General features: G+C 47.1%; 2 protein-coding genes across 2 annotated transcripts in view; both read right to left on the reverse strand.

Annotated features, from left to right (window-relative positions):
- Positions 1-18771, reverse strand: part of DCDC2C (doublecortin domain containing 2C) — a 56298-nt gene extending 37527 nt beyond the window's left edge. The window contains exons 1-3 of the mRNA XM_088796365.1: positions 18370-18771; positions 10989-11040; positions 3575-3651 (exon numbers count right to left, since the gene is read on the reverse strand). Of these exons, the coding sequence (XP_088652491.1) occupies positions 3575-3651; positions 10989-11040; positions 18370-18656 (416 nt within the window). The 5' untranslated portion in view covers positions 18657-18771. The remainder of the gene's footprint in view (positions 1-3574; positions 3652-10988; positions 11041-18369) is intronic.
- An 829-nt stretch (positions 18772-19600) lies between these two features.
- The window catches only part of ALLC (allantoicase), a 29730-nt gene continuing 22549 nt past the window's right edge, over positions 19601-26781 (reverse strand). Inside the window, exons 10-14 of the mRNA XM_088794665.1 lie at positions 24268-24423; positions 23799-23872; positions 22704-22812; positions 20653-20777; positions 19601-19960 (exon numbers count right to left, since the gene is read on the reverse strand). Of these exons, the coding sequence (XP_088650791.1) occupies positions 19754-19960; positions 20653-20777; positions 22704-22812; positions 23799-23872; positions 24268-24423 (671 nt within the window). The 3' untranslated portion in view covers positions 19601-19753. The remainder of the gene's footprint in view (positions 19961-20652; positions 20778-22703; positions 22813-23798; positions 23873-24267; positions 24424-26781) is intronic.

The following is a 26781-nucleotide window of genomic DNA, read 5'->3' on the forward strand; positions in this document are numbered from 1 at the left end:
TTCAATTCCTCAACTCCTGCAAGGGATGGTGGGCAGTGCCCCCTGCAACTAAGATTGAACACGGCACCTTGAGCTGAGCTGCCTCCTGGATGGCTCACCTGGTTAGAGCGCATCCTCTCAACCCCAAGGTTGCCAGTTCGACTCCCGCAAGGGACGGTGGGCTGCGCCCCCTGTGACTAATAACGGCAACTGGACCTGGAGCTGAGCTGCACCCTCCACAACTAAGACTGAAAGGACAACAACTTGACTTGGAAAAAAGTTCTGGAAGTACACACTGTTCCCCAACAAAATCCTGTTCCCCTTCCCCAATAAAAATCTTAAAAAAAAATAAAAACCTAAATGTCTGAGTATGGAGGAATGGTTAAGTAAATTACAGCATAGCTATACAACAATAAATGGTGCCACCACTTAAATTTGTTTATGCATAATTTGTTATTTATGGGCGGACAATGATCAATTCTAGCTGATGCTGTGAAGACGCCTGACGGCAGGTGTCGAGGGAACACTAAAAGGAAACGTCCCTTGAGGCTAACAGTGCTTGTTTGGATGAGTGGGATAACAAGGGACTTTGAATCTTTACGCTTTTCTAGACTCCTACATTTTTATAATAAGCATGTAAACATGGGGAAAACTACGTATAAGAATTTTTTTAATTTTTAAAGGTAAAGAAAGGAAATAACTGCTGTATCCAATTTATAAATTAGGAACTGGCAGGCTCAGAGAGAGGTACGGACTTAACACATCTCTAAGAGTTTGGGGGTTGAGCTGAAGAATGAACTAGACCCTTCTTGCGATGCCAGCTTTGAGGTGTGTGCTGTCCTAGCATCACACACTCAGTCTTCCATCTAAACCACCCAAAACAATTTCCCAGGATGGAGAGGTAACAAGCAGGAGGGGCCCCTGGATGCAGAGCCAAAGCCCATCCTTGCTACTTTGCGGCACATCTGAATTTTGGAATACTAAGTAGCCATTTTTAAAAGCACAGCTTATCTATTTGTGCAGATAAAGAACCACCTTCTTGATGAACTGGGTGGTGAAACAAAGGAAGAAACACAACGGTGTATGCAGTGTACGTATCCCTATTAAAGCAGAGCCTGCCTCCCAGGGAGACTCAAGCAACTACTAACTCTGGTTGCCTCTGGGAGTCACTGAAGAACTGGGGATAGAAAGTGGGAGGAAGGCTTACTTTAATTATACACCTTTTAAAACTATACACAGAGGGTGCCAACAAAATGTAGACACATTTTAAGAACGGAAAATACTATCAATTGCAACAATATATACTGATAACAAAAGATGAATACAAGTCACGTGTGACGTCTGCAACTACAAGAGGTGCTCAAAGTGGTTCCCATCAGCGTCCAGACACTTCTGGTTACCACGAACGACTGCTTGAGCATAGATAACATCTCTTAAAATGTGTACATATTTTTGGCACCCCCGGTATTTACCCTGAACATAAATTACTTTGGGCATAAAAAAAATAGTTAATTTTTAAAAATAATTTTGAAATGTTAAAAGCATAAAAACTACTTTGTCAATGCACCACTTAATGTGATGTTAAATTTTAATGGGAAATATTTTAAGTAGGACATATTTTTCAAATTTTTTAAATAAGAAATAGCACATGGATCTAGCAACGGGTTTTAGTCAGTGACGATGGTGATGAATGGCTGCCGTTTACTCAACTCTACCATGTTACAGGAGACTGACCGGGGTGACCTCTGTCTAATCACTATGATGTACACCCAAAACTAACCTAATATTGTACGTCACCTATAACTGAAAACTACATTTTAAAAAATTAAATTAAAATTTACCATCATACAGCTCAGTTAGTGACAGAACCAGGACGTAAATCGGAGCCTCAGCCTCCATGCTGGCGAGTTCACGTGCACATGGTCTTGGCCCGCTATATTCTGAGAGACCCAGACAGTTGTGGGCGTCAGTTTCTTTCTCCAACTCGGGCTGCTGCAGACTTCATGCTCCACGAGCCACCAGGCCCTCCGCCTCGGCTCCCCCACTTACGAGGAAGGGTCAAAACCCTTCCCCCTCCAACATCAAAGACTCTGAAAGCCACCCTAACTGTTTTGTGTGTGTTGGTTCATATGGTTACAAGATGTCCACACAAACACGATCAGGTCTTTTCTTTGTAGAAAAGATTGTGCATTTGTATAGATATTTGGGTCCGTCTAGTGGGATTTCCAGGACACCAACATAAAGGATGGAGCATACGCTGCAAGAGTAAATGGTTTACAACAGGAAAAAAGTCTGTCCAAATAAGTGAGACTCACTGACGTCTTGGGTCATGCAAAAAAAAAAAAATGTGGCTTTAGGGAAACCTGTCTTTGCCAGGAAAGACTCACAGACCCATCAGCCAAAGATGCCCAAGATTTCTATACATTCTTCAGAACGACATGCCCATGGTGTTTAGAAATAGCACTATTTCATTATTTCAAAACAGCTCTCAGATTAATAAAAGGCACCTATAAAAGACTGATTAATGTATTTCAGCAGCCCCCGTGTAGAACCCTAAGGAAAGGCATTTTGAAGAAAAGAGCCTTATGTTTTGAGGATACTGAGAGGAACAGTGTGGCTAACAAACCAGTCCCTTTGTCCTTCAGGCCCCCAATCTGGGGCTCTGTTGGGTCTCGCAGGGGTTTTCCCGCCGCCTGGTCTCCCCGCCCTTTGCTGATCAGCATGAGAGTGAAGGACAGTCACACAGGAAAGTGGCAGAGGCGACTGGCTGACAAAGGCCAGGACTGGACACGCCTGCCAGTGTCCCTCTGACACTGAGAGCCCACGACTCGGAGACTCGCTGACATTCCTCCCCTCAGAGCAGAGCAGGATACAAGGGAGGGTGCTGTCTCGAGTCCACTTCCGGGCCTTTAACCCCTAAGTGTGAAAACATCACAATATAAGGAAGATGGCGGGAAGAACCGCCATGTGGAGAAGTTCTGCTCCGTGAGGAGCTCTGGGCGGGGCTTCGTGGGAGGATCAGGCCTGATTTACAGAGAGAGGAAGTCCGTGGACCTTCACACAGCCGCAGTCCAGTGTGCTCTCTTTCCCCAGTACTGGGCCAAAAGCGGTCTCAGTCCACCTGGACATACCCAACTGGGACCCCTGTGCCTGCACCCTCGGTGGCTCCCAGGGCAGCTGGCAGCCGAGGCTGTGACACGTTCGGCCCTGTAGCAACACTTGACATGCTGTGACCCTACAAGCCTTTTGGGAGTAAGAGCTTATGGGAGGAAAAGTTGCTTTTACATTTCCTTTCAACAGGCAGCAGCTGCTTGCTTAAGAGTAAGTGAAAGCCTAAGACTGCATTGTCCATTTTCAGCCCCGTGACACCTGTTCTGAATGACGTGGCAGTTGGATTGCTTTGCCAAAATCCAGGTTCAAGAGAGAATGAAGGGTAGCACTGGGAAGGCTGACCCCCAGGGGTCCTGGAAGAAGAGTTAGCCGACAGAGAAGCCGGAGGCGAGGAGAGGGGAGGCAAGGGAAGGGGTCTGTCCGGCTGGGTGTCATCTGAGGGACCCTGCCAGCTGTGCTTTCTCTGCCACCACACAGTACTCACTTTATGTGTCGGCACAGATGATGACACGTTTGCCACCTGGAAGGCACACTGATATCACAGTGTACCACCGGTTTGATCTGAAAAAAGGAGAAGCAAGCTTCAGGGTTCCGTTCACATAAACACTTGTTACACATGAACTACATGCACCACCCCCAAACCTAAGTAAAGGTGGGGGCCTCGCGCACAGAGGACATGGGGAGACCCAGGAGGGGTTCAGGGACAGATGCATCCAGCCAGGGCCACACGGGGGTGGGGTGGAGCTGTGCATCGAGTAGAGGAAAGGTCCACGTGGGAAGGTGCGGCGTGCAAGGGCCACACAGCTGACGAGGCCAATTGTGTAACACACTCCTATGTCCACTGTTATCCTACCTCATACTGCATGCAACAGTGAAAAGCAACACCACAAATATCAGCAACGAGCATGAATCTACAGACCGAGTTGGAAAACAAAACAGCAGAAAGTATCCTCTGCACGATTCTATTAAGGCACAGCTGCCTGAGAAACCACATGCTGCCTGATTGCATAACATTATGGAAACAAGCTAATTGTTCATGTTGTCTGTTACCGATTCAGTCACCCTGATGCCACTTGCCTCATTCAATAACTCCAACAATTAAATACATGATTCTGGATTCTTTTTCCCTGTACTCCACATAATCATCTCCTAAGAAGTGCCAAGCAAATGTAGTTTTCCACGACTGTCTGACCCTGGTGACAGTTTCAAAAACTCATGTCACTCATCTGGCCTGAGAGGCTGAAGGACTCAGTGGGGTTCAGAGCTCTTTAACCAACTGTCCGAGGTCATTAAAACAGATCTGCCGTGATGGGAGGCACCAGAGCTCACCACAGCTGCATGTCCCCAATTAGCAGCTATGGTTTATCACGCCTACTACGCGCGAGGCCCTGCGTCCACACCTTTATATGCATCCATACTTAATCCTCACATGACCAGGGAAAATGTCCGGGTAACAATCACAGAGGTTATATGATCATCCCAAGAACTCAAGGTAATTAAGTGCCCCAACATGATAAGCCATCAAAAACTGTTTTATTGTCGTTTCTGGAAAAATGGGGATTTGAACCTATGTCAATGTAGCACTTTCGAGTGTGTGTTTGGAGTCATGCGTGATTCCAGTACTGGCTGTGTCACTTTCTAGCCAGTACCCTTGGCCAACTTGTGTTTCTTGGCCTAAGTCTCTGTGTCTTCGTGCAGGCGATGGAGAGAAAAGTCACACATCCCTCAAGAGGTTTGCTTTCAAAACGAGTAATACAAAAAGAGATGGCACATTGTCCAGAGTCTCGCAAAATGCCTGAAGCAATTTAAGAGCTCACCTGACTTTCCCAGGAGTGTCGGTCTTAGTGGTTAGCCATTCTGGAGGAATGTGGGAATGAGAAAGGGGCAGGCTGGCCACAACCGCCTTTGTCCCCCAGCACCTTGACCATAGAAACGGGGCAAACCCTCTACACCTTCCTCAGCCTGCCCTGGTTTTATGCTGCCACGTGGGCTCCCAAGGGAAAGAATAGGCAAGCGTGTCTATAACATGGTTGGGCGGCTATTTTCCAGCTTTTGGAAATTTTTAAATGACAAAAGCACCATGACTAGGGTTTTGGGGTTTTTTTTTAATTGGGGAATATGGGGGACAGTGTGTTTCTCTCCAGGGCCCATCAGCTCCAAGTTGTTGTCCTTCAATCTAGTTGTGGAGGGCGCAGCTCAGCTCCAAGTCCAGGCGCCGTTTTCAATCTTTAGTTCCAGGGGGTGCAGCCCACCATCCCATGTGGGAATTGAACCAGCAACCTTGTTGAGAGCTCGCGCTCTAACCAACTGAGCCATCCCGCCGCCCCTGACTAGTTTTATGATTGACGTAGCTGATGTCATGTACTTTGCAAAGATCGATCATGATTCTAAAAGTCAGGGTTCCTCCCCCTCTGGAAAGCCAGAAAGGGAGCAGGGCACATGCTTGCCGGCCCTCATGAAGGTTCCTAGCTGAGATGCTGCTGGCTGAGACGTCCCTGCTCGGGTCCCCTTTGTGCCCCGTGAGACCTCGACTGAGCTGACTGAGTGGGAGCTGCCAGGGCTGGGGGAGCAGAGGGCTGGGTGGCCCAGGCCAGCATCCCCAAGCTCCTGGTGGGAAGGCTGGTGGCCGGAGAGCAGTGACTCGCCTGAGGTCAGCAAGTTCGCGCCAAAGGGCCGAGAGCCAAGAGCCCTGGGCCCCGGACAGGGCAGCTGCCTCCTAACTCCTCCTCCCGAACAGCGGTACACTGCGAACTTTCTTATTACAAATCCTGTTTTTCAGTGATTTATGTCTTTATGTTGAAAGATGCCCAATCTTCTCCAAACTATGTTGACTTCCCTGAGCTGCTCCTGGAACTCGATTTCCTCCTCCCTCTCCACTCCCCATCACCTCCTCACCGCCTCAGCAACCTCACCTTCCTGCAAAAGTGGGGACACACATGCAAAGCAACTCATCCACCGACAGGTGTTCTTGCAGTGAGCGCGACATCCAGGGGACGCCCTTGAGCTACTCCATTCGTAACAATGAAGCAGGAGCAGACCAGGCTAACCACTGCTCCTGGCTGGCTGCCAGTCATAGATTCGCTGAATAGTCTCTAATGATGGTCAGTACGAAGGAAATAACTGAGGAGGAAGACAGAGGGAGGCTGCGGGGTCAGGAGCTGAGGGAAACAGGACTAGGCGAGGAGGCACGGGCAGTCTGCATTCTGCCAGAGTTAGCGGCTCTATCTGCCCCTGCGGCTGAACTGCAGGCAACGGGGAACAGTGCGGGTGCGGGGGAGATTCACTGAGTCAGCTCCTGTGACAGACTCGGGAGAGGAAGCGAGGTCGACGCGTGAAGCAGGTGCAGAGGCAGGGAGACGGGAAGCGATCAGGCCGCCGGCACAGTGGGACCTGGGTGTGCCGAGCCGGCCACTCCGAAAGCGTCTCCATCAGCAGTCTGACACCAAAACTTAAATGTCCACCACTGCTTGCTCTTTGGGCCAAGATATCATCTCCAAAATGTCTGTGACAGAAACGCAAATACCTCACGTGGCAGAAAAACGAAGTTACCTTCTCCTGTGAACACCAATCGTCCATGGCCTGAGCCCCGGGCGGGAGGGGCACACAGGGAACATGGAGGAAAAGGAGAAGGGGAGGAAAGTGAGGGCGGGGAGAAGACACACCCCTCAACTGAAGCATAACTCCTACACAACAGAAAGAACAAAGTTTAGAGCAGGATCAGTGAAATAGAAAACAGAACAAGAAATAGAGAAAACCAACAAAAACAGAAGTTGGTTATTTGAGAAGATCAATGAAATTGATAAACCTGTAGTCAGACTGATCAGGAAAAATAGAAAACACAAATGACCAACATCAGGAACAAGAGAGGTCACATCCCTTCAGATTCCACAGATTTAATAGGACAAGAGAATGTTATAAACAATTTCATGCCAATAAATTCAACAACTTCAATGAAACGGGCAAGTAACAAGATACAAACTACTCAAAGTTCACTCGAGAAGAAACAGACAACATGAAGAGCACTAGATACATGAAAGTAGTGAGCTTTGTAGTTAAAAACCTTCTCACAGAGACAACTCCAGGCCTACATGGCATCCCGAGGAAATTCTACCAAACTTTTAGGGGAGAAATGAGAGCAAAACCAGAGAAAGATATTACAAGGGAAAAAAAACAAAACACACACATCTCTCCACGAATATAGACACAAAATCTCCAAACAAAATGTTAGCAGATAAAATACAACCATAAATAAAAAGAATAATACTTTGTGGCCAAGAGGGATTTATCCCAAGAATGCAAGGTTGGCTTAACATTAAACACCAATCAGTGTAAATCATAATATTAACAAAGTAAAACTGAAAAACCACATGATCGTCTCAAACACAGAAAAAGTCCTGCCTGGTCCCATCTGAGTCTCAGTCTGAGATCCGCGCAGAGCTTCTCCCCTCAGCCCAAGCCTGGCGCAGCTGCAGTGGGCAGGATGCGTGTTTGTAATTATGTCACTGCCTTCAGCCTCTTCCTCCTCCCAGCTTGTCCAGGGCTGGGCTGGAGGGCGTAAGAAGGGCAGTGCCTACCATGATCTGACCTCCCTGGCAGGTGTCCACATACGGCTTCCGTGGGCTCTCCTGAGAACCTCCATAGGGACCCCCACACGGCACTGCCTGTAATGTAGATGATGAACCCACAGGGGACTCCTGCCCCACCCCCACCCCCAAACCCCTCACTACATTCTGTGGTGGACATGCAGCTGGCACACTGCTGCCCCCCACTCTGTCCTCACAGGCAGCTCACAGGCCTCATCCTTCAGGTGCTTTCGGGGACAGAGAAATGGATCCGACCTCTGCACTCACCTGCAGAGCCAAACCCCTCCCACACAGGCCAGGTCCCCCCAAGCACGCTTTTATGCTCCTTCAGCAAGAGGCAGCCCCTCCTCTCTCCTGTGGCCACCCGTTTTCTGAGAGGTTCTCTGGAACCCCGTACTCGATTTGAAGGGATGTGAATAACCCATGAGGAGGAGGGAAAGTGCCAGAGCATTTTCTGCTCTTAAAACTTCCCTTCGTTCCATAAACTTACTAATTTATAGTCCTTCTTACGTAAGGTTTCAAAGGTAGCGGTGGGTGGACCTGTCTGGTATCTTAAGCACATCCTACATTTTATGCCTGACACTTTAGAAAGTGTGTGGGAAGTGTCAGCCAAAGTTCCAAGGTACTAGGTGCCATCAGTTAGCAGCTCGGTGGTGGCCCCAACTCATTCAGTATTGGCTGCTCCACAGATACACAGCTACGCAAATGCTACGCTCCCACCAGGAGAAGAATTTACACATCACACAGCAATAATCACAGCCCATTTTCAGGATGTGACCTCTCCCACCAAACGAGGGGTCGTCAACATCAAGCACCTCCGGGCCACACACACTGCTCGACCCCAAAACACCAGGGGAAGCATGAGCATCCTCATACATCACTGGAAGCAATGGACGTTTTTAGAAACTTTCTGGAAACAAGTATTAAAGAGGTTAAGAATGTGTATGTAATGCCTCTTCTCTATAAACTGGACTGTGAACAGATATATCTCTGGAGGGTCCATTATACACGGTTTACAACAACGAAAAGGCAGAGCGACATAAAGGACTGCTGATAAGGAATGGGTTATGATCGGATCACATGATGGAACATTTTGCAGCCATTAAAAATCATGTTGCAGGGCAGACGGATGGCTCAGTTGGTTAGAGTGTGAGTTCTGGGCAACAGGGCTGCCGGTTCGATTCCCACATGGACCATTGAGCTGCGCCCTCCACAACTAGAGTGAAGTCAGTGAGCTGCCACTCAGCTCCCAGGTGGACAGATGGCTTAGTTGGTTGGAGAATGTCCTCTCAACCACAAGTTTGCTGGTTTGATTCCTGCAGGGGATGGTGGGCTGTGCCCCCTGCAACTAACAACAGCAACTGGACCTGGAACTGAGCTGAACCCTCCACAACTAAGACTGAAAGGACAACAACTTGACTTGGAAAAAAGTCCTGGAAGTACACACTGTTCCCCAATAAAGTCCTGTTCCCCTTCCCCAAGGATTTAAAAAAAAAAAAATCATGCTGTAGAAAATCACTAACTATATTAAACTGTCATGATACATAGCTGCTGAAAAGCAGATAAGAAAATACTATGTGTTGATGGATTACATTTCTGCAAAATACACACATATAGGTACATGGGTATGTGTATATATGTGTGTTTCTGTGTATTTCCTACTTGTGCAGAGAGCAACTACTGGAAACAGACGTGGCAAAATGCAGCGTGATCTCTGGGGGGGCGGGGGTGGATGGTGGGTGGTGTTCATTTTCTTCACTGAGCTTCCCTGCAAAGCATTTCTGACATTTTTCTCAACAAGAACTACTTTTATAATTAGATTTTTAAAGGAAAGAAGTATAAATTCCAAAAGAAAAGTTACAAAACTCTTTCAGGCTGCCGTAGTCTGATCAGTGTGAGCGCACCGCGATCTAGCGCCGACTGTAAGAGGGTACGTCTCGTATGCGGCTGAAGGTCTGGGATGCTTGTTCATATCAGGCTGGTCACTGGCTCATGTGGTGAGATACCCGGGAGCTTCCTTCCTGTGCTAGAATGTTAACTATTATCTGTGATCATTTCTTATTTGTTAAATCACTGAATTGTACAAAGGGTAAACATAGACTCAAACTTGAATAACTGCTCTCCAGGGCGTCTTTTCAGAATTGTGGTACCCCCTACTCTCAGTGCTGCCCCCCCCCAGGGAAAGCAGGTATCCAGGCATCGGGAATAACTGCACACCATTTCCGCTCTCTTTAGGGTAGCCCCGAAATTCAGGGGCTGCCAGAATTGCTTTCTGGTTGCAAACTTTCAGTCTTGCCCCCGGCAAGTTCCAATATAAGTGAGTGAGTAATAAATCGTACTTGATTCATCCCACATGCTGACTCGGACAAGCAGCTAAATGTGTCTGCTGGCCGTGCACCCTGTGGGATCAGTGCTGGAGCTGCTAGGATGTCCTCTGCGGGGACATTGGGTGTTGCTTCAAAGGCACGGAGAAGTCCCGCTGCTTTGAGATGCGGGGGAAGAGCACCCGCGTTACCCAGTGCTGGTACCTCCGTGTGTCTCGTCTCTTAATCCCCACAGCAGTTTTTGAAGGTCGAGAGCCCGGTCTCCATTTCACGGAGAAAACTTAGCAACAGCAAAACTACAACTTAGGAAGTAGGTACTCTGACAACATCTCCCCTTTGAAATACTCCTCAAAATACAAGTCCGTTGTTTTTTAAAGTAAAAAGCATGTTATATTCTAAATGTCAACAGACTAATTGACTTAAAACGGCAATTTTTGTTGCTCATTAAAAAAAAAAGGTGGGTCTCTTTTAACTTGAATCTTAAAGGTTTTTGTTTGGGGAGGTTGTCATTGTTGTTTGCTAAGAATCAAGTGATGTGAACAGAGGAATGGAACGCTCCATCTGGCAGACCTTTCGAATGTCTATCCAGTACAAAGACGTTCAGAACAAAGGGCAAATTTTAAATTGGAGCGATAATTAGCTTCAACTTCGTGCAACTTAAAATAACTTGTCCTGACACCCATCTTTTCAAATCCCCCAAAACGAAAGAAAAGCGAAACATTTTAATGAATAATTGCACAGTGCGTCTCAAAGGTGACTGTCTCCCTAACTGTGGTCCTGGAACGTTCTCACTGACGCCCACCATCGTAGTTACTTCGGTGCTCTGACCAGCGTGACCAGCTGCCACGGCAAGCTCCAGCACCAAGGGCAGCATGCCCGAAGAAGTGCTGTTTTTGTAAAACTTCAATTATTGAAAACTGACATTTACATTTTTACCAAATCATCCAATTTATCCCGTCCTTATCCTAAGTTGTGAGCAGTGAACACTTACTTCCTTCAACTTTCTCATCTTTGCAGGTTTTCTGGGAACTATATGAATATAACTGCAAAAAAAAAGGGAAAGAAAAACATAGTTAGAAGGTAAATATTCAGATAAAAATTTTGATCCTCAGGGGCGGCCAGTTAGCTCAGTCGGTTAGAGCAGGTACTCTTAACAACAAAGTTGCCAGTTCGATCCCCCATGGGCCACTGTGAGCTGCGCCCTCCACAGCTAGATTGAAACAACTATTTGACTTGGAGCTGATGGGTCCTGGAAAAACACACTTAAAATCAATAAAAGTAAAAAAAAAAAAAAAAAGAAAGAAAAAGAAAAGAAACACAAATTGATCCTTTTTAGGATCAGCATTACAATACACAACTCTGCAGTAAGTTAGAGCTAAAATCAAGAGCGCCGTAAATGCTCAGATCTACGTTGATGAGGAACAGCCATGTGGCTGTAGGGTGGTTTCCACACTGGCACCGCTGGCATCATCCAGGGAAGACGTCTCTTAGGTGGCAGTGCTTTCCCTCAGATGTCATTATTAATCAAACAGGGACCACGGAGCTCATCTAATTCAATTCCCCTTTTCACCAGGTCACTCACGCCCAGAACCGTGAGCTCACCCGGGGTCCCACACCAACACCAAAACACAGCAGTGTCCCAGACTCCTGGCCCAGCTCCCTGTCACCTCCACCTTCCCTTCCTGCCGCACAGAATTTCATCACTGCGTCTATTCTGCCAAACCTGAACACTAGAAAGAGCCACAGGAATAAAATGTGTATGAGTCCCCCTAATACAATTTTTTACCCTTGGGGATTTTTGGAGAGCCTTCCATATGCCTCAAAATATAGAACAGAAATTTTTAAATGATAATAATACCTTAAAGTTTATATCTGTTAAGACAACTTCCTGATTTAAAATATACATGTATTTGAGATTGTTGTTGTTTTTGATGGTTTTAGCAATATTGAGAAGGATTGGCTAGGAATTGGTAGATAGAAGGAAAAATAAATTTTTAAAAGTATTCAATATAGAGGCAGAGGCCCAAGCTCGGAAACCTAAAGAGCCAGGCAAGCCAACGACACCGCTGGCAGCAGGGCGTTAGGGAGTGGTGGGGACTGCGGCTAGTGGGCGGGGCTTCCCATCCAAGACAGCAGTGCTTCCCAGCTGGGGGCACTGTTTCCATGGGGAAATGCAGTCCTTTTGAACAATGAAATCCTCTATTTTTTTCCAAAAGAAACCAAAATTTCATATTATTACATAGACTCCCATTATAAAATGTTGCAGCCAATTTAAACCTTTGAAAACTTTGTGAACAAACAAGACATGGCTGCAAATTTGCAATTTCCCACCTCGGCTGAGGCCCTGAGATGAACTCTTCTTCTAGTCATATAGTTTTAAATCCCCAAATTCCGTATTTGATTATGAACTTTAATCCCCCAAATGAGACCACTTATCATTACATGGAGACAAAGAGTGAAAATAAATACAGAAAACTCAAGGCATAAAAAGATCTTACAAAAACAGACAGTGCCACTTATTGTTGCAATGTTGCAAAATCGTATAAATGGAACAGAAAGAGAGAACCAGGAGTTCCTCAGAGATCTAGGGAACTGGAGTCTTTAAACCAGGTGTGGAGGGGTGTCTCAGTTGAGCTGAGGTTTCTTAGCAGGTGGAGGGAGCGGGTATTTGAAACACAGACAGGATCTTAACCTTCACCTTCTGTCCTCACTGCTTGGGGTGGGGGGGGGAGGAGAAGCCCACCATGTGAAGCCAGCCAGGCATCAGAACGTGCTGCGTTCATTTAGTTCTCCCAGCGCCACATGGTAGTAGGTATTCTTCAATCCCATTTTCACGATGAGGAAACTGAGTCTCAGCGAGGTTATTTAATTTGCTAAATGCAAGTCAGGTAGGAAACGCCAGGATTCGGTTCAATCCAGGTCTTCCAGCCCTGAGCCCACATTCCTCTTTCTCCAGCCCAGCTGCCTCTCCACACATGTTGCTCCTTTCCTTGTGGTCCCCTATCCTCAGGGTTCAAATGGGTGGTGAGGAGATCATAAGCAAAGGTTGAGGTGTAGTCAAACTATGATAGTTTGATTTAAACAGCACTTTCACTTTCATCTCAACAACTCACAAGGTGAATAACAAAAACCCTACTATAATTCAAATTCTTTGGGGTCTCCCCCAAACACACACACACACACACACACACACACAGTGCCCTGATTTAACATTTTGCAGTGACCATGGCTTTCTCCACAAATGAAATCATTAATGCTAGGCTTTAGAAGACTTTTTTTCCGAAAAGAAATTATTAGCTTATAATATTTTGTTGTATAGAGAAAAAATTATGCTCTTCATTTCCAATTAATTTATTCCAGAAAATGCAGGAAATATCTGAATAATGATTGGCTGTTGGCTAGATCTCAGGGTGTTTGTCTTTTGAATGTTCCATTCCTCAGCGACTGTTAGGAGAAGAGGCACAGGATGGTTAATACATCATCAGGTTTCACTTCATTTGCTGGTGCCACAATTAGATTATTTGCTGACGGAAATTAATTTTAACTGCTCAATGGCTCAGTAATTGCAGAATATACATTCCAATAAATGCTAGCTTGCAGATACCAGCGGAAATCGAGCCAAAACATTTCTCAGAGCTTTATTCACCAAAGTCTGGATTCTAATTTCATACTTCACTGGTCTAAAAAGTAGTGAGAAAATGAAATCCAAATGTCTCTCCCTGGTGAACTTCCCGTGTGAATATCACCATCTCATTCACGGCAGTGAAGGTGCTTGGGAGACGAGACGCAGCCCCACTGTGGGCCACATCAGGGTCCCGGCCCCTCCCTGCCCAGGGGACGGGTCCCATTGCCTTCCTTATCGAAAGTAACATTAGGACATCTGAGAAGGGACACACCTCAAAGTCTTTCTCCATATTTCTACCACAGATCCAAACATTTTACCTAAATCTCCCCACAAAAGGAGAGGTCTACCCGGGTCAGTAAGACAACGCCACCGAGGACAGCGGGTGGAGACGCCCCGACTGTGTGTTCCAGGCATGACAAGTTTCCTTCTCATCTGCTCACATACAAAATATATGCTAACTTTGAGAGAAAATGTTTGAAACAAATAATAATTCTCATCACACATCTACTGAAAAGAACTTTGAAGTCAATTTTTGTAGAAACATATGCTTTGTTGTAGTAAAGCAGCACTGAAGACTGGATTCTGGTCAGAAACATTGGTTTGTCACAGGTGTGGAGGCTGGAGGTCCAGGATCAAGGTGCTGACAGATTCAGAGTCGCTCAGGGCCCTGCTCCTGACACACAGCCAGCGTCTCCTTGCTGTGTCCTCATATAGTGGAAAGGCCAGCGAGCTCTTGGGGTCTCTTCTGTAAGGGCACTGGTCCCACTCGTGAGGGACCCAACCTCAAGTCCTGATCACCAACCCAAGGCCCCACCACCGAACACCGTTACACAGGGGGTTAGGTTTACAACACACGGATTTTGGAGACACAGACACTCAGTGTACAGCATGCAGTATTAACCCTGAAAAAGTCATCACAAAACCAAATAGCTACAAAGGAAAATATTCTTGTCAATGACTTCTCATCCGTAACAGGATTATCACAGTAATTAATTTAAACCTGAAAAGTCACAGCACGAATCCAAACTCTACCTCTTAGCAACTGTGATGTCTGTGAGGTGGGATTTTTCTTCACAAACAGCAGGATAGTAAATTTCCATCTTTGCAAAAAAGCATTAAAAACGTGGATCACAAGCGAGCTTGCTCACAAAGTCGCACGACCTGGGTGGTCCCAAAAAACTCAAGCTGCTATTTTAATTCGGAGTAACTTTGACTAGGGAGCATTCCTGGCATTTGGAAGACGAAAATGGAAATTCTCTGTGGAGAATCTCACCTTGACCCCAGCGCTCAAAGCACTTCCTCAAATAGAGTCCCATATAGAAAAGGAGTGGTTCACAATCAAAAAATAAGGAAACCAGCAAGAATATAAAGCGCCCTGAGAGAAAACCCGCCAAAGTAACAGAAAGCAGAGAGAAGCTTCAAATACTGGCATTATCGATACAGACCTTAGAAGGGCCATATTTCCATAAAAGGCAAACTTGGAAATACATGCAGAACCAAGAAACTTGAAAAAAATGGCAGATTTGAAAAAGAGCCAGATAGACTTTTTTTTTTTAGAAATGAATAAATACTTCAAGTTAAAACTCAATGACTCGGTTTGACAGCACACTATGCACATGTGTTGGCATGATAGAAAAAGTAGCTATTAGATCTGTGTGAAGGAAGTACCTCGAATACAGCACAAAGGTAAAAGAGAGCAAGAAATACGTGGGGAAGAGGAGGACTCTTGGAGTACGAGTCAATGAGCTAGGCCAACCCACTCAGATCCAGAAAGAGGACAGAAAATACAGCAGAGGCATCACCTGAAGACAGAATGGCTGAGAATGTCCCAAAACCAACGGCAGCCACCACACCAGGGTCTCAAAGGAACCCAGTAAGTCTGCCCTTGGACGCAGAATGTAAACCACAGTGCACTGACGTCAAAGGGAATGGATCTTAAATGGCCAAAAAAGATCAAATGTTACTTTGATTTCAAAGAAGGGAATGATGACTGCAGATTTCTCCTCGGCAACCTCTGAGTTGGGGCATAAGTCTCCCCAGAGTCTTACAGCAAACAGAAATAAGTATGAAAAAAAAGGAAGCAAGAGCTTCCACTCCTGAACTAGCCTTCCACAAAAATACAATGGACACAATGAAAAAACCTCTGTGTGAAACATGAGACATCCAACAAGATAGGAGGAACTAGCATGCTAGCACTCAGGAAAGACAGGAAGTCCAAAGCTATGAGCCCACTATCTGGGGCCACTTGGGCCCAGGGGTTATTTCTGGGTGGGAACAGCTAGCTGAGAGACTGACCGTGACTTGACAGCCTTTTGTGGCCAGCAGACCAGAGCGCTTTTCCGGACCCACCAACAATGGCCTCCCTGTGAACTACCCCTCCTGTGAGTGGACACATGAGCTACACGTCAGGAGGAGGGAACATTCTGGCAGCAAGCCATCCAGGCGGCCCACATTCTCTCATTCTAAAGCTCTGTTAAGGTGATCACAGCCACTGATGGCACAGCATACAAAATCCACTTGGGCAAAAGACAGTATCATCCTGGGCCTCAAATTATTTCCACACGTAAGTTTTAAATGTAATGTCCAGCACACAGTCAAAGGTAACTGGGCGGATGGAGAGAAACGACAGCACAAGAGAGAGTCAGCAGTAACAGGAGACGAGCGGCGTCAGCCGGGGTCACTGCACTGGGGGAACCAGCTGCTGAGCCACCTACGAACAGGCTTGCACGGCAAGGATGAGGCCTCCGCGTGGCCAGGTGAGTGAGCCCTCCCTGCAGGCCCTCAGATGTCTGCAGCCAGCATCTCCATAAGAGTCTCTGAGCCAGAACTCTTGGCTAAGCTCCTCCGGAAGTCCTAATCACAGAAACTCCGAGATAACAAATGTTGTTTTAAGCCAATGAGCTTGTGCTAATTGGTTATGAAGCAACAATGCACCCTCCTAGTGAGTCTAACGCGTGTGCGCCAGGAGACACGTAAAAAGATGCTTCCAACTGTGCTGCTCATCTCGGCATAAAATGAAAAATGACCCAAATTACCCATCGACAGTTTGGATAGATACACTGGCATATTAACCAATGAAATAATACCTAACAGTGAAAATGGAAGACCTACAGCTGCATATATTAACACGGAGGGGTCTCACAAGCATCAGCGGGACAGCAAGTGCCAGAAAAACATATGCAATACACTTGCTTTTATATGAAGTACACAAACATAAAACACTGAAAAATCTGTCCTTTGGGGATAGATGATTAGGAAACGATGGGCATCAGAAAAACCAAAACAGTGTTCACCTACAGGCAAAGGGTGGGGCGGGAGTGCAGGTTTTAAAAATACTGATGACGCTCGTTTTCTTCACGTGGGTTGTGGTTCACACAGAAGTTTGCTCTATTACTATTCTTTAAGCTACACATAGAATTGTATTCACTCTTCTGTATATTCGATATACATCCCAATAGAAGAAATAGATTTAGCAACAATGTAAAGAGCAGTAATAGTATGTTTTAAAGCAGACACAAGAAAGGGGTGAGGCTGAAGCGGGTCAGAACGTCATGGAGGATTAAGGAGCCATTTCCCGTTTCCGTTTTGTAAAGGAAGCCCTTTCTGAGGTCCTTTGACAGTTTCCTCTAGTTTCCACTTCCTCTTTGGGGGTTACTTCTGTTTGTCTCTTCTCCCTCAAAGCACACACCCCAAAGCACCCAAAGTGCCGCCGAGGCTGCCCTACTGGAGACGTGCACAGTGGCTATTTACTGGAAAACTGAAGGACTAAAGTTTAGGCTGCAAAGAAATGTGTGTAATGACAGTTACCGAGGAAGTTTAGAGAAATTACAGGGGAACGGAGGTACCCTGGCAAGAAAAGCAAGAGCATAAACAGAACAGTGCTGTATAGCCCTGTCTACAATAAGATCTCATGCGGACTGCAGTGCCAGTCCCAGGATAAATGAATCTGTCCTCTGGGAATGGCTGATTCTCAGTGGGCACCCTCCATCCAGTCCAGCTGAGGCTGAATATGGCCGATCCCTTTCCATGCCAGCTTCCAGCAGTGGCCCCGGCATTTACACACACACTGTTTCCCCAGGACAGCAACACACTCCCGGGCTGCTGTCTTCACCTCAGCAGACACTGGGGAGGGATTTCTCTGCTCAGGGGCCACATTCAGAGTCTGCACTGTGGGCCACTGCTTCATGTACCAGAATTCCGGAAATCCCAGGCACACCACCTGTCCCATAGGGTCACATCTAGCAGGAGACACAGACGTGAAGTGAGCATTGACACACTTGAGTGAGTGTGTTCAGAGAAGACTGCCCATCCGCCCGCGGGCCCCAGGATGCCATTTCGGGGCAAGCCACGGAGGGGGCGGCCCAGCTCTGACTCTTGCCTTCCAGGTACTTCCCTGGTGTCCTGCCTTCCGCCTTCAAATCTGCCTGCATAGGTCACCTTTTCAGAGGCCTGCCCTGAACACTCTGTTCTAATTGCCACTGCCTGCCCAGCCGCTTTTCCCCTCCCCTTCCTAACACTCTCGAAATGTCACTGATAGTGGATGGCCTGCCCCTCCCCCTCAGGCGGCGCGGACTCTGGCCGGCGTGGTACCCAGTTTGCTGCTGGCACAGGGAGGAGCCCCCCGCACGTCGCGCCCTCTGGTAGGAGGGCAGGTAACGCAGAAACCCGCTGGGCGACGCCACCCGCGGCCGCAGCCCCGCCCCCGCCCCCGCCCGCCCCGGAGCCCTGGACCCACGCGCGCACTCACTCGAGCTTCTTGAAGGGCTCGCGGCCTGCGGCCACGTACTTGCCGCCGGGCCGCAGCGCGTCCAACTCGAGCACCTGACTCCCACGCGTGGGCGTGTACAGGCGCCGCACACCCATCGGCACCTCCACCTGCTCCGTCAGCTGCTCCAGCAGCGCCTCGAAAGTGGCCACGCGCCGCCGCGCCAGCACGAACTTGCGGCCCACGAAGAACTGGTCCCCGTTGCGGTACACCAGGATGGTCTTGGCGGGCGTGGTGTCCACCAGCGCGTAGGGCCCGCGAGTGCCCATGGCCACGAAGGCAGCGCGCCCACGGGGCACGGGCCACAGCACGCGGCACTGGAGCACCGGTGAGCCAGGGTGCCGAGCGGGACTGCGGCTGCCGGCCCCACGCCCCCCGCCCCGCTCCCGCCTGTGGTGACGCCCGTCCCAGCGATTGTGACCGCCACCACCCCGCCCCCCCTGCCCCCCCCCCAGAGGAGCTGTGAGCCAGGATAGGCGAGAGGACAACAGGACAGGTGAGAGCCCCAGAGCTCAAGGAAAGGCAGGGAGGCAGGAATGGGAGGCGCCCACATGCACGAGGCCCTCTCAGCCCCTCCCACTCCACTCCACACGCCTCTGCAGAAGAAGCTGGAAGGGCTTGTTTGGGGGGTGGGGGGCAACCAGGACCATCTTCACAACCCGAACCGGGTGGATGCTGGAAGGCGCTTCACTTCGCAGAGTCTCGGTTTCCCCATCTCAGCGACAGGGAGCACCTGACCAGTCAGCCAACCGTCTCCTAGGGTTCCTGTTGGGATGGGCGGCGTGTCTTTCCACCAGAGGAACCACCATTGGGAGCACGTGAGGCCGTGGGTGGTTACTCCTGGAAGCAAGTGCGTGGTGTCTGGAAGGTTTACATTCGGGGTGCCTCCCTCTGGGGATGACCAGTGTCCTTGGGAAGGTCGTTCCCTGTGCTGGGTAAAGACAGGACAGTCCCCTTGGGCTGGGACAAGGAATGATCCCAGACAGACATTTTTCCAATGGTTTCAATGGGCTTAAACAAACTTCTACAGATACTAGGCTATGTAGGTATGACCCGCTGGATGGACATACAGAAAGGACAGAATATTGATAACTATAGATATCCACTTCCTGTAGAGTTAAAAATACGTCATCCTTAAGCGGTCACCCGCCATTCGCAGCCACATTTTCAAACTGCCATGCTACTTCGTGGCAGCATTCAATACAGCTCTCAGTGGGGAGAGTGACCACTTTATTAAATCACCAGGAATCCTATTGATCTTAAAAAGATTAATTGCCAGAAACTTCTTAAGGTTCAGGTGTTGAGAACACGTCAGAGAAGAATGGAACTGAAAGAGCATGTGACCCCACACAGCTTGGTGTCGGGGTCACAGGTTGGATCTGAACCCCGTCTTCACTGAGAACCTCATAATGGGCTGCTCCCGGGGGCGCAGGAGGCAGATGGAGCTGGGGAAGCCCCTGAGCCGCAGGCGGCCGACGCCCCCGTCTGGGCTAATGGTGAGCCTCGCGTGGGTGATGACATCCTGGAGCTCTAGGGTGAGGCTGTCGAACGTGTGACTCTCACTGGCAGACAGCTGAAAGAGAGGAGGACGGAGAGGCCCTTGTAATGACCAACAGGCCGATTGGCCCGGCACCACCCACTGGCTCGGATGTAGGGCCTTAAAACATAAAAGTTATGCCCTGATAATAATTTGGCTTACCACAGCGACCTGCCAGGAGGGAAAGAATGCCCAAATAGTACTGACATGAACACTCAGGCCCCTGGGACGACTGTGGTTCCTAATAGTTAAGTAAGTGGACAAACTGATAAGAAGCGGAAGCAGACGTGTTGGCGTGTCCCGGAGGCTGTCACCCATCCTTTCGTGGGAGCAGCCCTCAGCCTCAACTCTGATCCACAAACGACTCCCCTCCCACTCGATCAAAGAAGACACTTTTGGTACATCCCAGCCCCCAGCCCTCAGGTGGACACACCGTTACAGCTTTAAATATGCTAGCTACCCTTTCTAAAAAGTTAATATAATGCAGAAAGTTTTTCCATACATGTATTCTTTGCATATGGTGACTCCCAACAAAATTTGATTGTTAGACATGCAAAAGCATGAGAAAATGGGGCCTGTCCTTTTATTGTATAAATGGGCAGGTACAGTGTTTAAAGGCTCGGTTTTTTACTATTAAACCGAGCAGCAGGTTTGGAGTTGTATGAATCCTTTCGAAAGCAAACCTGAGTGCTGTAGCCGAGATCTGCCCCACCTGACAGACACTGTACCTTCGTGACTGGAAGCAGTGGCTTCCACTTGTGGCCCGGAAGTTCCCACTTCTGCCTGATCATGTCTTCTTCTTCCTGTGTTGTCAAGACACACCCATCCAGCTTACAGCTGTCAGGAGAATTACCTATCGGAACACAACAAAGAGTGACTCGCTCCACTTTCACTCCATCTGTGCTCAGCATAGTTGGTTTAGAGGATGTCAGGCGTTTTAAACCGGATCAAACACCCAGCGAAGAACAAATCCTTGTTCTTTCTCAGTGAAAGCAAAGGTGTGATGTATGTGGCAGAAGGAACACACCAGTTTGTGACGGAGCCGGATTGCCTCCTAAAGTAGATGAGTGTTTGTTTTCCAGAGCACTTGGAAGTGGCTGGCCATGTGAGTTTGAATGGGTGGCATTTGACTTTGAAAGTGGAATGTGTTCGATAAGCATCCTAGATTGCAGATTTAATAACTTGCATACTGCTATGTGGCTCATCTAAAATTATGAAGCTAGAAAATATTTTCCCTGTAGCGTCATATTTTGCAACGTGCTGTATGCAGGATTTCTGAGCATTCCCTAGGTGCAAACAGATGGTCCCTGGGTTTCTCCTCTCTCACGAATTTCATCAGAATCATGTGCCCAGTGGGGTTAGAAGACCTCAGTGGAAGGGTCCCATGCTCTTTGTGAGGAGAGCATCTGTAGGGGTTCCCCAAGAGTTTAAGACCAACAGAGGAAGGGTTGCTGACGAGACCCCTCAAAGAAAGAGGCTACTAGTTGTTCTCATGCCTCCTGGTGGCTCACCCCTCCCAACAGTGGTCCCCAAGGCGGGTGAACATGCCCCAGGGTGCCCGTGCAAACCCAAAGGCTGCAGGAGGAGAAGATTGCTCCCATGGCTTTCACGTATGTACATGCATGTGTGTATACATCAAGTTTTGCCTACTTGATATCGTAAGTGGACACTGCATACTCCCTCAGTCCCATGACTGTCATATGGTGATAGAGATATGCAAAGGGGATAACAGTAGCATATTAGTGACATGTTACAGTCTGCAGTGCCTGATTATGTGCAGTTACTGGTTCTTACCTGGTTTTAACTCAACTATCCCTCGTAAAAATAAACAAGTGATTTTAAACCATTCATGCAGAGAACCATGAATTAAAGACACTACTGGAAATGCAAGTGTCCATAAACAATAGTTGACATTTCTCCTGACTTTCAGGATGAGCCCTTCGTCAGCCATGTTGAAATTGAAAACAATGACCAGCTAATCAGATTATAAACAATCTTCCAAAACTAGTTACAAGAATCAAGACTTGAAATAATTAACTTGCATCCACTACCATGGAAGATAAATCTCTCCTTAAAAATATATTGTGCCTTTATGTAATTGTTAATAATTGAGTGAAGCCATGATTTGCAAGACATTTAAAAATCAAGCATCAAAATTATGAATACGAACTGCCACCATTTATTCAGAGACAACTAAATAATCAAGAGATACCCAAGGCAGTACTCATCAAAATTTCACCTAACAATTATAAAAGTTGAGTAACCTCTTTTGAAACTTCCTTAAATAATGACACACGCATATATTTCATAAGAAAGTAAGTATAGGCTATCAGGGATGCTTGTCCATTTTTTTACTATGGAAGGACACAATTTTAAAAATGTGTAGCTCCCAGCCTTCCAAGTGAAGCCTGGAAAAGAAATGGTCACCCCAACCCATTCTGCTGAGGACCCTCCCAGAGAGAGACGCCTCCAGCCAGTGCTTCTCATGACCAAACCCGGAGTATGTCATAGGCTCTTTCCAACTGGGACTCAGGGCCCCCAATAAAGAGCCTACAGCATCGCAGAGTCGCTCATGACTTTTGTGGCTGTCCAGTTCAACCCTGCCATTTTATAAAGGGAGACACTAGAGTACGAAGAGTGAAAGTAACTTGCTCAAAATTGCACAGCTGGCAAGTGAAAAGCTCATCCCAGAGCCCACTGCCCTGAGCCCCACCCCCACAGGAGCGTGTTACCTTTTTAATCGGCGGTTAAAATGCATTTCTCGGAGCTTTCCATTTACCTTTAAAATATTTTGTATCAATCTCAATTTGAGTTATTACTCCAGGATGTGCCAAGCGGAAAACCGCCCACTCACAACCGGAAAGAAGGAGAACACCATTCTCATCATTCTGGAATTCAAGAAGAAAAAACGTAAGGCGACTTGGTGTCATCCAAGAAACCAAACTGAAAGCCAGCAGGTGAAAACTGTTGACAGGCACTTATGTTATTTCTTTTATTCTTACTCTAAAAGTGTTCTCTGTGACTCGATTTCTAAGTTACTTTTCATGTCAGTTGTCTCATTGCTGTCATTCTTTAAGTGCCTCATGCTGACTCAGGACTTTAGTGGGTGGTTGGTAAATTTTTATAAACGTCTAATATGATTTTCTATATAAATTTACGTAGAATGCTAGACACAAGGGGGCCTTTACTCAACCCAGCCCAAGTGGTCCTCTACTCACTTAGTTTTGACCTTTCAAAGTAGAGAAGTTGTTGGTCAGTTTCATACCAACACCTGAGCTTCCTTCAAAACTTGTCTCCAGCAGGGAGAGTTTATTCATTTACAACTGGAAGTGGTGGGGGACATGCAAAGTAACCCAAGAAAGGGGGGTTTCTGACTAAGTTTCCAGTGGGATTTACAAACTGAAAGGTGTTTTCTTTCATTTTGCTTTTCTCTTGATTTCTTTATCCCAGGTGAGTACAGGCCAAGTTAAAGAGCTGAGTGTCTCTGGAGTCCCCTCTCTGTCACAGGTTCACGGACGTGGTCTCATCAACAGAGACACGGATATTGAAAATTATTAAACTTTTTTCTCCATGTCTATCAGTAAATTTATTCTGGGTTTTGTATCATTAAATTCTAGATCCTCTTCTCTCTTTATTAAAGAAACGGGGATATTCCAACAATGTATTTGATTGGCTGGCAGTGACCAGCATGTTTGGCCTTTGGGGCTTTGCCCTGGTGTTAGAATAAAACAGTAGGAAATGGGGACAATGTGGAGAAGTAACAAGCTTTTAGAACAATGCTTAAGAGATTTCGCAAATGAGCGTTTCCTTGACATAAAATGAAAAACTTCACTTTCTAGAAAATTTGAAAGCATGGTGGTTTTTAACTTCTTACCTCTAATATCGGTGGCCTGTCCAGCCTCCTTGCAGTCTCCCAGCCATCGGCCACGGACTTTGGTGGGCCGACTCCTACCGAAAAGAACATCGTTGACTGGGATATCACGTGTTTTCATTTTAAAGGTGAGAATGAGTTTGTTGGTGTGATCACAGCCCCCACGCACCTGGGCATTGCTACATAAATTCTTTTCATTGAAGTTAATGTTTCAAGTCAATTCACGTGCAACCATGGGGTTAGTAAATTTTACTTCTTTATAAAAGCAACTGCTTAAGACAAAACTAGGGAGGAAAACTGCTGATTTACTTCGTGTCATAAAGGGCTCAAATCCCATTACAGACGACTGATTTCATCCACTCCCATTCTTTGAGTGGCCCCTTCCTTTTAAATTATTCTCACCAAACTGGGGTGTTTAATGCTGGTTCCCAGATACCCCAAATAAAAGCCAGCCTCTAGAATGGCATCTCACCTATCATTTTGTTTGGGTGCCCAAAATGTGCATTGCTGAACCCTACGCAGGCACCCCCAAAAGCGATGGCCACCAGGTCCAGTGGTTCTTTGGGGTCAGTTGCGGTCCAGTCTCTTTGTCCAATACCATATACCCTAAGACGTGCAATTCCACCATCTGAAACCAAAAGGGGTCTTAGTTATTTTTTATTTGGAAAAGCAGCTGTGTGTGGATCGTAAACCACGAAAGCCCTCCACACTTACCTGCTGTGGTTCTCAAACACGCCAAACCCGCTGCCCCAAGACCTTTGTCTGGGAACAACTTTCGGGGCTCCCCAAAAGACCACTTGTTGTTCTAAGCTCTCAACTTAGGTGCACGGCCTCGGAAGGCCTTCCCTCTCACTCCCTGACTCATCTTCCTACTCGGCCTGGCCCTGCCTCGGTCCCCAGGGTCAGTCTTCTGTCTGCTCCCACATATTTCCTCCATAACTCTAATCGCAGTCTGAAAGGGTCTCATTTTTTATTTAAGTCCCTTCTAATATGTCTCCCAAAACCAGAACGTACAATCTTTGAAGGCCAGAACAATTGCCTATCTTGTTCACTTCTGCATCATCTCTACCTAGAATCAGTCCTGGCACATAGTAGGTACTTTTATATATATATTGGAATTTAGAACTCCAGGAAAGTCAAAAAGCAATGGGAAATTCACCATAGATATAATGTTTGGTGCTAGAAATGAGCGTTGCTAAATCCCACACACACTCATACAGGAGACTTACATTTTAATTTTTCCAACAATACATTGCTTAGCAATGCAGTTGAGAATACAAAAGGTTAATATTCACAAAATCAAATTCCTCCTGAGAACCACAGCAGCCTGAGTCTAGGCATACAGGGCAGCAAATAGCTAACACGATCAACGCACATTGTCTGATTCCAATAAAGTGAAGGCTTTTTATTTGTTTGAATAAACAAATTACTTCCCAGAAGGGGGAAGCCAAGCTTTTTTATACAGAAACTCAAAATCATTAATCGGGTAGTCTACTGAAACCAAGCCCTATGTATTTTTACATGGAAGATTTGGTGAAACTGAGTAATCTGAAATTATTTCAGCATAACAGTAGAAATCTTGATATTTGTAATCAATAAAACCAGGCTGCATTGGCATAAACTCCTGGCAAATACACAGAGTCATTCAGCAGAAGCTAGACTGTAAGCACGCAATCTCAGCCAACATATGTTCGTCTTTACATGCTGAGGTCTTACTTTAAAGCATCATAACCAGAAATACACTGCATCTAAAGTGAGGGTCAAAAGATCCCCAGTGAAGCTGGTGAGAGTTAGAGAGAAAAACAAAACAACAGCCACTTAAATAAAGTCTCTGGAAATAGCCCTACGGACACACAGCAAACGAAGCAACATTTATTCAAGAAAATCTACTAAAACTCACTAAGAAGAGTGACAGCCTGGTACTGGACACAGGTCAGCACCTTCCCTTCCTCCTCCCACGTCCGTGAGGTGGCGAGTCCACCGCAGACGGCTACAGCCAGGCACCCAGGTCTCCCTCGGCCCCACTGCCAGTGAGCGGGCTTTCTTCCTGGGAAGGGCCGGACATCACCCTTTCTCATTCTGCCGGTCTGCCTGTCGCGGAGGTTAAGTCCCAGGTGAGCATGGTTGAGAAGAGGGGGCACCTATCTTCCACCCAGTCCCCATTCCTGGGCTCTATGCGCTCACAGCCCCCCTGAGATTTTGGGGCCATCACCACCAGTGTCTCCGTTCACAAAGCAGAGCTTCCCCCGAGAGACAAGCCCCGTGTGCCCCTCCACTGAGCACCCAGCTCCTAGAGCAGGCGTGTCACGGACGGAGAAGCACACCCCAGCTCCAGAGCAGGTCATGGAGCAGAGCTCCAAATCTCTTCCCAATACACTGAGTTCACTGCCACAGAGTAAGGAGAAGTTTAAGCCTCAGGATGCTCTGAAAAGCTGCTAAGAGGGGACCGGTAGATTCATTAGAGATCTCCATAAACTGTAAAACTAGTCTAGACAGTAAGCCAGACGGACTGTTGGAAAGAACAAGGCAGAGCTCAGAGAAGGCTTCTGGGATCAGGACAAATCTCAAACACCAACCTCAGAAAAACGATCACTTGTGCTCGCTTCGGCAGCACATATACTAAAAAACCATCACTTCAAAGAAACCCAGAGTTAATTGGATTGGTATGGGGAGCAATTTATGCCCAGGGTAGTTTTGAAAAAACAGCAATCAGGTGTCAATTAGTGAGCTAATTGTGGGTGTGGTTAGGGAAAGAGTCAAAGAAATCTGGGCCCAAATTGTCATCTCAGGGTCACTGGGGGCGCCCAAGCCTGCACCTCCCTGGAAAGCGACATCAGAAGACTCCTAGTGGGGGGTTAAATAGATGTCGCTAAAATGCTACAGCCAGTAGGTAACCATGAAGAAACAGAGCATTGGAAAAGTGAGTATGTCATTATCCTAAGAGACAGTATAAAAGCATCTTTCCTCTGCCTTCTCTTAAGTGCTT

Source organism: Rhinolophus sinicus, chromosome 2, assembly GCF_057876585.1.
Source record: "Rhinolophus sinicus isolate RSI-liver-muscle chromosome 2, RSI-T2T, whole genome shotgun sequence".
Taxonomy (NCBI): domain Eukaryota; kingdom Metazoa; phylum Chordata; class Mammalia; order Chiroptera; family Rhinolophidae; genus Rhinolophus; species Rhinolophus sinicus.